The sequence below is a fragment of the Toxorhynchites rutilus genome, chromosome 2, assembly GCF_029784135.1.
Source record: "Toxorhynchites rutilus septentrionalis strain SRP chromosome 2, ASM2978413v1, whole genome shotgun sequence".
Classification (NCBI taxonomy): Eukaryota; Metazoa; Arthropoda; class Insecta; order Diptera; family Culicidae; genus Toxorhynchites; species Toxorhynchites rutilus.
The window spans coordinates 272,380,838-272,392,779 of record NC_073745.1 but is presented as its reverse complement, the minus strand read 5'-3'; the positions used below and the strand labels follow the sequence as shown (position 1 = coordinate 272,392,779).

At 40.7% G+C, this 11,942-nt stretch overlaps 1 protein-coding gene across 1 annotated transcript; it reads right to left on the bottom strand.

Moving 5' to 3' along the window:
- Nucleotides 1-7,158: 7,158 nt before the first annotated feature.
- On the bottom strand, nt 7,159-10,776 carry LOC129765359 (probable ATP-dependent RNA helicase DDX20). The gene is made up of 2 exons (XM_055765594.1): nt 10,482-10,776; nt 7,159-10,415 (listed from the first exon to the last, which is right to left on the bottom strand). The coding sequence occupies exons 1-2, from the start codon at nt 10,660-10,662 to the stop codon at nt 7,390-7,392; spliced, it is 3,207 nt and encodes a 1,068-aa protein (XP_055621569.1). The 5' UTR covers nt 10,663-10,776; the 3' UTR covers nt 7,159-7,389.
- Between the last annotated feature and the right edge of the window lie 1,166 nt (nt 10,777-11,942).

Below are 11,942 nucleotides of genomic sequence, written 5' to 3'. Positions count from 1 at the left end.
ATTTGACGTGACGGTACTGGTGGAAGCATTGACTGCATGTGTGAATTGGTGGAGACGTTGACGGAACGTAGACGTTCTTCTCCGTAACGTGCTATGTGAATCGCACATAATTCACGGAGACGGACGGCTCGTTTGGTTTTTGTCTGGGCTTTGTGTCTCGGCTTTTGTTTTGATTTGGTTATACAGTAATTAACATCTACATCGACATAAGGCTAATTGAACAGATCTTTGATGCAACACGTTTAATTAGACATTTTTACCTCTAGTTGGACATTTTTGTAAACATTGAGTTCGGGGCCCAAATTATGGCCCCACATTGAAAGTCGCCACCAGTCGCAAATGTCCAATTACTGGTCAAAACCGACTCCAATGCGACACTGAGTGGTGCCTCAGCATATCGCTTTATAAGTAACTAACTGTACTTTTTATGCCAACATATCTCTTAGCTCCAAATTTCGGAGTGAAAATCATTCGCGATTAGTTGAAAGAATTATTCTATTTATTATTGTTATTGCATAAGAGTCGGACTACGGGTTTAAGCATTTAAATAATTGAATTCAATGATTCACATTGAATTTTTCAAAATTTAGAACTGATTCTAGGCATGCTGATTTGAAAGAGGGCATTGCAATTTAAAATTGTTGTAGGTGGCGACATGATGAATAAAATAAAATAAATCATTCGTTTGGCATTTGACGTGACGGTGCTGGTGGAAGCATTGACTGCATGTGTGAATTGGTGGAGACGTTGACGGAACGTAGACGTTCTTTTCCGTAACGTGCTATGTGAATCGCACATAACTTTACTTTACGGTCGTTCGAAACAAGTCGATGCACTTGTTTTACGTTTTCTGGATTCGTAGCCTCTGTAGCCTCTTTTGGCCTTCCAGAGCGAGTTACATCTGCGGTGCTTGTACGGTCCAATTTGAATTCACAAAATACGTTATTTCTCATTTTCCATTTCCTACACGAATGCTCAAGGAGATACACTTAAACAACTGAACAAATAAACGAATTGTCATGAAGCTTCTCACATAAGCTAGTGACAGATGAACCTCTCGAAAGCAATCTTGTTCATTTTTAGTGGCACCATCTGTTGAAAAATCCCGAGACTTTTCAGCTCATGTAGTACGTTCAAGTGAGATGAGCTGATTTTCGCACATGATGTGCTAGACTTGAACCTGATCTCTTTGTGTCCACGGGGAATCCAGCTTTTACTTCGGCTAACAGCCATTCAACTATTCGTTCGAAATCTTAGGAAAGTGTTACATACTTACGTGGTACGTACAATACCTACAACTGGATCTGGTTTTAGCTGGTTCCGGTCAAAAATTTGTCCTCGCAAAGATAAGTAACTCTGAACGTGAATCTTATAGCGAATTCGTTTTTAAAACTGAGTCAGTGCCAAACTGACTCTGTAATAAAAAAAAAGTTTTCAGTTTCACGTAGTGTTTGGATTTCGATCAAAATCGAATGATACACAATGTGTCATGTAAGTAACCACTCACGAACATATAAAGGGTGTGTCACATCAAATTGCATCACGGAAAAAACGCTGTAGAAATTGAATTTTTAGGAATTATATCTTCAGCTTTCGCTTATAATCAGATAAGAGTGTATAGATCACGTTGGCCATGCTTCACTGTCAATTTTTCGTAAATTTGGAAAAATGTCGTCGAACGAAAAAGAGCGTCGTGAATTAATCCTGTGCACTCATTTCAAGAATCCGGAGTTGTCACATCGGGACATCGGTAAGATGCTGAGAATCGTCCAATCCACGGTCAGCAGAGTACTAAAACGATACTTCGAGAACCTAACCATCGACCGGAAGGTGAAGAACGGCAAAAATGGATGCTCCATCAGTGAAAAAGATCACAAGCGCGTAGTTAAGCAGTTTAGACGTGATCCGAGAAGTTCGGTCCGGGATGTCGCCAATAAGCTGAATTTGTCAAATTCATTCGTCCAGCGGACCAAGCAGCGGGAGGGCCTGCGTACATACAAGGTTCAGAAGGCTCCTAACCGCGACGAAAGGCAAAACATGGTGGGGAAGACGCGAGCCCGGAAGCTGTACACCGAAATGCTGACGAAGCCGCATTGCCTGGTAATGGACGACGAAACCTACGTCAAAGCGGACTTTCGTCAGCTGCCGGGCCTGTTGTTCTTCTCCGCAGAGGACAAATTCAGCGTTCCGGAGGAGACTCGCAAGCAGAAACTATCCAAGTTTGCCAAAAATGGCAAGCGATCTGCTCTTGCGGAAAGCGGAGCGCCCCCTTCGTGATGACCGGCGCGGTAAACGGGCAGGTTTACCTTAAGGAGTGCCTACAGAAGCGCTTACTACTACTATTGAAGCAGCACGAGGGCCCGACCATCTTCTGGCCGGATCTCGTTTCGTGCCACTATTCAAAGGACGTGTTGGAGTGGTACGAAGCCAACGGGGTCACCTTCGTGCCAAAGGAAATGAACCCGCCCAACGCGCCGGAGCTTCGCCCAATAGAGAAATCTTGGGCGATTATGAAGCAGGCCCTCCGGAAGAACCCAAAAGTTGTCAAATCGGAGGCGGACTTCAAGAGAAAATGGATTTCTGTTCAAAAAAAAACTACAACCTGACGTTGTACAGAACCTTATGGACGGGGTAAAGAGGAAGGTACGAGCATACGGGCTTGGGCTCGAAGTATGAATAAAAAGAAAATGCCAAAAGTTGTTTAATAGTTTTTATTTTACTGTCTAAAATTTTCAAAAGGATCGGTCTACTGGGCGAATTTCTACAGCGTTTTTTCCGTGATGCAATTTGATGTGACACACCCTTTAATCAAATATGAGTGGATCATTCAAATACTTGTATGAATGACAGTAATCACTTGTGTTACGTTGAATGATTAAACCAAGAGAGGAGCGAAGACTGTTTTTTGCATATTCTAGTTGTACCAAACATTGCACACTATTTTCGAAGCCTGCATATAAGTTTAAACCGCATATATCGTCCCGTTCTACTATGTATAGCGAAACCCACCGCACAGACAAGTGCAAAGCAATAAATGATACAAGAAAAATTTTGTTATCATTCGGTCAATATTTGCGGAGAGCAACGATTGGGAAAAGAGAGCGGTGTTACCAGTAAAACTTTGCGGTCTATATGAATTTACACATTTCAAGGGACAGCGGCGTTAAAAATGGAAAATGTGATCTGTGTCTGTTTGTACTCTCTGAGCCTTAAAAATCAGGATCTGCTACATTAGCTGAATATGAATCATTCGCTTTGCGTAGTCCGTACGATCCTGCTGTTTCATGATGCATGGAGAGGTTCGATGTGTATATGTTAGAGGCAAAGAAGAAAAAATAACTTTCTGAACCGAAAACGAATATGATGGTTCTGCTTGCGTGTTGGTGTATCATGAAGTGCGAACCGACGCAGAGTTGTCTCGTTCTATTTTGTGTCGTGATTTGTAGCACGTAAAAACAAAATAATACCGCTGGGGGAAATGATTTCTGTATGATCATATTTGAACGAACGAAAGCGATTTTTTCAGTGAATGGATCATTTGGCAAACACTGGTTTCACGAATGCGGTGGTTCGATTCGATTCTTTGTTTTTAAGGGGCTTTAAACTTTACAGTTTATTCGCCTCTAGAATACGGTGGTTTGTTGGTGTGTGTTATATAGTCTTATTTGTTTATATTTGCGACGACAAATGTACGGTGTCGACGTCTGGTGGCGATATTAGTGCTTGGGCGGTAAATTATTCCCTATCAGATCAGAAGGGCCAAGTGCAGTGTTAAAATATAAAAGTTTGAATGAAAATTTTTACTTCATATTGTTTGATTACCTAACACATATAGTTCTGACACTCACTTAACTTAATTTGTCGATGCATTTCGTTTTTTTCCTTAAATAATTACTATTATAACTTGACTCGGATTGGACAGTTCAGTATAGTTGTATTGGTGAACCCGAGTGTAAACCCGTGAAACATCTCAGTGCGAAACTAAAAGCTGATTTAGACGATGCCAGTCAGCGCTCTAGTTGAAGTATCCAGTGAATAGAGAACAGACACTCTGTTCAAGTTAGCGACCAATTACTTGTTCGATACTGGTACAAGTAACTTGGACAGAATGTCTGTTCTCTGTTCACTGGATACCTCAACTAGAGCGCTGACTGGCATCGTCTAAATCAGCCTTAACAGCTTTCGGGCGAACCTAGTGCGACACTGAGTGCGAAACTGAGTGAATAAAAAAACGTTTTGACAGCAGTTAGTCCGGCACTGGGGTTGAAACTGAACAAAAACGAATTCGCAATTGGCGATCTAATACTTATGACAGACATACAGCTGTACTTGCGTTGTACTTCGAAAATTGTATGTCTGTCACCATGTACAGCGCTAGAACCATGCAAGCAACTCGGTACAATCGCTGTACCTGTACCGACCTATTTTACCGCTGTACATGGGTACAGTTGTACTGTGCGCAGCGCCATAGACGGTTAGTGATGAGTAGAATAAACAAAACGAATCAAAACACTTGGTAAACATTCTTTTCATTGACTTTCTCTTGAGTTAATAACTCAGATTGGAAATTTGTTTGTTGTGTTTGATAGTTTAGACACTAAATAAAAACCTTTTTCATTGAAATATGTGGTGAAAATTGGAAAAATTTTTGATTGTCAGTTTGACATACGGTACAATGTACAACCAAAGTATGTCTGTCATGGTACGATCCCAGCAAACATTAAATCGTATAATTTTGCACGTGCCAAGTCTTACAAGAAATCCGAATAAATCATAATCGCATATAATATCAATCAAAGTATGTATCATGTATATTTGAAATCGCATAAAATGTAAAAACTCGATTTTATATACCATTACCAAATTAAGTCGCATATCGGTATAATAAACATCAATTTTATGATGTACATTGTCGTAAAATATATTTAATCCGCATCATATGCGTATATTACGCTGATGCAGTTTGTGTGTCGTATAAGCGTATAATTTAAATCGATTCAGTACTGTAGTAAATCGTGTTGCATGCTGAAGAAAATCATGAAACAGTAAATCATATTAGATCCTAATAAAGGACATATTACATCATATTGAAATGTCAACGAAATGCTGATGCACTCGAAAGTTTTAACCGCTATTGAATTAAATTGCAGATAGCCGCGCGAGATAGCTGGTGGATGATAATCCAGAGGACCGGAGTTCGAACCCATAACGGAGCAGTTTTCACCAAACATCAATCTGTGCCATTTTAAACATTCAATTCCACTCCCAACACAAGTCAATCAAACAATTATTATTTCTACAAACATAAATACTCAATAATAAATATATAATATATAAATATATAATACATATTTTGCGCCATTTGTTTTTTTTTCTATGTCTGTAATAAATCGTATATGAGTATGGCACTAGTCGCTATTATAGCCGGTCAAAGTTGCATATTCATCCAAACAAATTCGGTAAGCATTTGCTATGTATGTATATGGCCTCCACTTTTGCATGCATATGCCAGTTAGGCGCATTATATGCCAACCAAATTTTAGGGCATATGATGTTATATATACGCTTGTTATGCGATTTAATGTTTGCTGGGATAGTACCTGTACAACGCTGTACTCTTACAACGCAAGTACAGCTGTATGTCTGTCCCTGGTATAACGCAAAACGTAAACGATCGGTGAGACATCTGGATTTTGTTTTTGAACTAAGAAAATGATGCTAATGTAACCTAAAACTCAAAAAACAAATCACGTATATTTTATTTCCGGGCTTTCCAAGGTAGTTCTCACATGCAGGAATCGTGCATTTTTCTACTTGTGTTTGATTGTGTTCTCGAATTTCCTTCTTTAATTCAACCATTGTCAACATTTTTATAGTTTTCACTACTGAAAGAGGTAAATAAATAACATGTTATATATAAAATTGCGCCGAATTACATTTCTTACAAACTCATCGCAATCAAATAATCTTTTATAATTATAACATTGTAATTCATGGAAAGAACTACAAACCTTCCATAAGCTCACATGGCAAAAATTAAAACCATCATCACTTTCACCGCAGCGCCGCCTAGGTGTAGATTTGTACGTTAGATCGCCAATTAGTTTAGAGCGTCATTAGGAACAAGCTAATTCTTCCTTTTGTTCGGCGATTTTTGATATAAATCAAAGAAATTGTGTGAAATTTGGTGTTGCAAACAAAACATTGTGCCGAAGTTAGTATGTTGAAAATGTTGCATTTTCATTTAAAAAACACGAACTTTTTTCTCAAAAATTTACACTCAAATTTTTTTTTTTAATTTAAATTCATTTTTTTCCAGAACGATTTTTTTTTAAATTCTCAACCATACAATAAACAACACGTCATCCATATATCGGAAGATGGGCAATTTAAGTAAAAAAAAAGTTTTTTTTCAGTAACAACTTTTTCGTGTTTTTTTTTAAACTATGACTATTTCTAGACTAGACTTTGTTTAAAGTCAAGATCGCGATATAGTGTATTTAACAAAGATTTAAATAATATTAAAGTATGGACTTTTGTCGAAGATGCGAACCTCTTTTTCAATTGAATAAAAAAAAATTAATAAAAAAATTAAACAATTTCCTACACTCCATTCTTTCATCAAAATGTTGTGGTTTTATAGTTCTGAAATTTTGATTTTTTTTTTAAATCAAGATTTGTTGTACTTTTTTTCAAAAAAAAAACAAGAAGTTTTTTTTTATTTATTAACAATTCATATACATTTTTGAGAATTTCAAAAAAATATGTTTTTAAAAAACATGAATTTCAATTTTAAAAATAAATTTTTAGTTGAAAATGTAGTTTAGAAAATTAATACAATTCGCTACATTTCATTCGTTACGTGAGAGGACCGGTTCAAAAATCCGAATTAGCAGCGTTACGTAAATTGTGCTAAAAGATAATAAAAGAGAATTTCGATTCCGTTTCGTGATTTTGTGAATATCACTTACATTATGTCGAAAAATTATTTCTTGGCTAGGTACAATAGTGGGTATTCATTAATTATGTTGATCACATATAGTGTTCGAATTCCCAATCATTTACTAACTCGAACTGACGCAATTCCACAAATGAAAAATTAAAATCGTTTTTTGTAGGGCTGTTAGAACAGAATTTCTATAATAAATGATTCACAGGTGAAACCGTTTCGAACGTTTATTACCGTCTCTTTCCATTATTATAGTTCATTTTTTGGGATTTAAGGTAATTCAATTGTAACAATGTAACGGAAAAAGCCAGCCTGGCGAATTCAATCTACAAAATAACATCACATGTTTCCGTTTCAAACAGCTATCATCGAACTCTATCCTCAAGACAGGTTCATTGTAATCCAGATTAGAAGCTTGTGTAAGGTAGGAGCATCGAAGCTTAATTCTCTCGCGCTTCAGTACGTGAGTAGAGCGCGAAACGGGCATAATCACGGATCATCGTCATCTGGTTCCAATACTGCGTGGTCCAGCTTCCGTAGGTTCTATGGTATAGATTAGTAGCATCCTTCGATCGTTTGCGATCCCTGGATCTACCGCTATCAGTCTTACTTGCAGCCGTCTGCTGTGTTTGGGGGCGCGTTTGGCGTCCTTTTTTATCTTTCGATGTCTCCGATTCCCACTCGCGCTGATCGAAGAAATATGAGTTGGTGGATTCGCTATCGTACTCCGACGAGTAGGAACTCGCATCTTCGGCATCTTCGGATGCGACAATCGCATCCGATTTCGGGGGATGTCCTAGGGAGTCCGGTTCTGGCTGTTCACCGCCCTGCTGATTACGTTCCCCATCGTTCATTCCAGCTGCGTTCGGTGCCGGTTCTACCGAGAGATCGTCCTGCTCGAAACGGATTCTCTTGGGACGATTTTCCTCCGCTACCACAGCTTCCTCTTCCTCCTGATCGAAGACCGAACCGTGATTGGATCCGCATGTGTTGGAATTCAGATCGAAACCGGCAGTCTCCTCATCGCCAGACGAGGGACGGTTGAGTAGTCGCACTGTTTCTCGACTGCTAGAACCGGGCACCACATCGGGTACCGATTCCTTGCGAGAATCACGATCGCTTACCGCGTCATCGTGTACCTCCAAGCTGCACCCGTCGATGGAGAATTGGAACGGTCGCTGCAGCTGGCCCGCGTCAAGCTCTTTCTGTTCCATAATTTTGGCGAAGAGAGCATCATTGTTAACCTCCATCTGGAGGCAGCTTTGCTCTGCCGGTACCGCCGCATCCGATGTTTGGCTAGCTTCCGATGCGTCGTCGGAAGTGGATGAGCTTATTTGGTGAGTCGGAGCGGCGTGTCGAATCTCCAGCACCCGGGAGTTAGGAGTGGTGAAATTGGAACCAACTTCAACCTTCTTTGTGGCGTCCGAACTGAAGGAGCTATCCGTGGTGTAGCAAGATTCCGGTGTAGTGCAGCTGAGCTCCGGTGATGCCATAACTCGTTGCGAGACCTGTGGATTATCGAAATAGGACGCCTCCCCATGAGCGCCGGTTTCTTCAGAGTATTCCCCGATTGAGGAAATTTCACAATCTTGTTTCTTCATAGCGTCCAGGAACATTTTGTCGACGGCATCATCGTTATTTTTTGAGGACTGATCGCTCTCATTTGATTTGCAAGATGTCGAGTTTTTCAAATGATCGAATTCTGCGGAAATTTGTTCCGCCGCAGCGGAATCTTCAAACTTAAGTTTACTCATTGCGTTCATGAACATTTGATCGATTTCTGTGTCAGCCTCTTCGCCACACTCTACATCCTCTAACTCGACGCCCTCTGGCTGATCATTGTCTCCAAGATTCAATTTTTGGATTGCCATTGCAAACATTCGGTCGACAGCTGAAATTGACTCTTGGGTGGATTCCTGCGTTACGGACGACGACTCATCGTCTTCGAGTTGAGAACGTTCAATTACGATATCATCCGCGTCTATCGAAGACTTTTCCGGAACATTATCTTGTATATTCGCATCTTCTTCCCTGGTTTGCTCTCCCTCACTGGTTATTTGCCGCGGCTGTAGCATTTCTTCGTTCTCACTCTTATCAGCATCGATCAAATTTTCATGTGAACAACGAAGTGGAATTATTCTCTGAATTACTTCCTCTTCTACTTCGTTGAGAGTTTCGCTTGAACTCTGTTTTTCCATGCGTAATTGATCAATATTGTCTTCCACCATAATTGCCTGCACTTGCTTTTTAGGTTCCTTCAAGCCATTCTCGAGAGTCTCATTTGATTTGCATTCCAATTCAGTCCTAGAATCGACTTCCTGTATTGTTTCCAGCAACACACGATCCGCTCCTTGCTCTCGGATCTCCTGTTCCAGTTTCGACGCATAAAGCTTAGAGTATTTGTCCTCATGTAGCTCAAATTTCCATATTTCATCCAAAGCCTCGGTGGGAAGCTTATATACAAACATCTCGTTGCCACCAATATCGTAGAGAATTTTTCGGAACCGTTCCAGCTCCCTCTGGGAGGACACCAGAGTAATAGCAATTGCTTGGGTACCGAACCTTCCCGATCGCCCAATACGGTGGAGATACGTAGAGTTGTCCTTCGGCACATCCACATTTATCACCAGATTCACATTCTCGGCATCAATTCCACGGGCAATCACATCTGTAGCCGCCAGTATTCGACAGCGAAACTCCTTCAAATTCTCCACCGTCTTCAGTCGCACTCGTTGCTCTTGACCACCTCGGATGAGTTCCGTCTGCCATCCCGCCCGATTCAGATACGAACTGTAGGTCTCCGCTTTGGTTTGTGTGTTGGCAAACAGCAAACACTGGCTGAACGGAAGCTTCTTTAGGATTTGGTTCAGCTCAGCAATTTTCGCCATCATCTCTTTGACATTGTCCTTCATTTCGGGCAGTTCCCGCACAAACTGGCAGATCCCATGTAATACTGGTACTTCTTTTTTCGGTGTCACACCGAGGAATTTGTCGTTCAGATATCGCAACAGCTCGCGATCTTTATTGTTGTAATACGTGGCACTGCAAACGATCGTTTGCCTTTTGTTTGGCAGCGTCTTCACAATCTGCTCTACGTCCGATTTCAAGTTTCCAGAAATCAACGAATCGGCTTCATCCAGTACCAATATGTTCATGTGACTTGTGTTCAATACATTGCTCTGGATGAGATGATTGATTCTGCCTGGGGTTCCAACAACCGCTGAGCAACCCTGGAGATTCTTTCTGTCCTGGGCGAGATCTAGTCCTCCGATAAAACTTCTAGCTCGGAAGTTAGGAACCGAATACCCGACCATGTTAAGCACTTTCTCAATCTGTACCGCAATTTCACGCGTCGGAACAACCGTCAACGATTGTGGGAATGTAACGTCCGGATTGTGTGCTTCGGCGATCAGCACCGCAAATACTATTGTTTTGCCGGTTCCCGACTTAGCCTGAACCAACAAATCTAAAATTCAAAGAAAAAAAAACTGAAGTTATATCCTCCCAATACAATCGTAAGCAGTCCCCATACCTAGGCCCAACTTTCCAAGTGGAATAGCACGTGCCTGGATGGGCGAGGGATGGACAAAGTTGTTTCGGGTTAAGCCCCGGACCACCGACTCCGAAAGGAACATTTTTTCGAAAAACAAACTCTCGTCAAATTCAACATCCACCGTGCGACGCTTCTCGTCGTTTAGTTTGTGTCCAGCCATAACTGCTGTGTATCCGCTTCTTGATTCTTTGCAACACTTTTAATCGTTTACAGTTCGACTTATTGTTTTTCGATAATAAACTTTCTGCGTCCAACAACCGCTCACGTTTGTGTGTAGAAAGTAAACGAGAAAAATAGTGACAGCTCGTTTCATTGCGAATGATACCCGCTGGGCAGAGATGCCAGATGTGAAAACATATTTTTATTTTGAAGAAATTTGACTTACCGTTAAGAAATGTTACCTTGTGAAGCATTTTGAAGATATAACATAATGTGAACATAACAGATCTAAAAAATATGAGAAGCGAAGGAACTGCACAATTTAAAGCTTCTTAAAAACAAAAACCTAATCTAAACCTAAATTAGTATAAAGAACGAATAGAAACATTCTTGTTATGATGTCGTATATAACGATAAAACGATGCATATATATACGTATTTCTTTGATATATGTATATCAACTCCACTTCGGCATGTAATAAATATAAACATATTCAGTGAGATGTTTTCTTCTTTAAAGCAAGCAATGCAGCTAATGAAGAGTTCTTTCAAGGTCAAAGATTGATGTCAAAGCCCGACGTACCGGGTGTTCAGGGTCGAAAATATTCTTGATTATCCTAATGCGATCTATTTAGACCTGAGTGAAAAGCTGAGGGTCTTACCGCATATCTAGCGAAAGTAGAAAAAACTTCTACTCTTCATTCTTCCCCACGTCTACAATCCTCAATTCTTCCGAATCTCAAAGCCTCCTTTTGCATGCACAGTGAGTTGCATCTAATTCGACATCCAGCTTATTGGACAGACCTATAATGCGACACGAATAATTGGGCATTTTCACCTCTAATTGAACACTTTTGTAAACATGCACGACTACGGTTTTCCGGACAAACTGACACGGCTAAAAGCGGAGGCCAGGAGGGTGGGGCTACTAATTAATGCGTCAAAAACCAAGTACATGGTGGGAAGAGGCTCAAAGGAGAAAACGTGAGCCTCCCACCGACAGTGACAGTGGACGGCGATGAACTGGAAGTGGTTGATGAATTCGTGTACTTGGGATCTCTGATCACCGCCGATAACAATACCATGAAAGAGATCCAACGACGCATTCAAGCTGGAAATCGTGCATACTTTGCGATTCGCAAGACGTTTCGGTCAAGGAGAATACGGCGTCGCACAAAGCTAATGGTGTACAAAAACCTTAATAAGACCAGTGGTCCTTTATGGACTCGAGACTGTGACGCTGTTCACGGAGGATATACGCGCTCTGGCCGTATTTGAGCG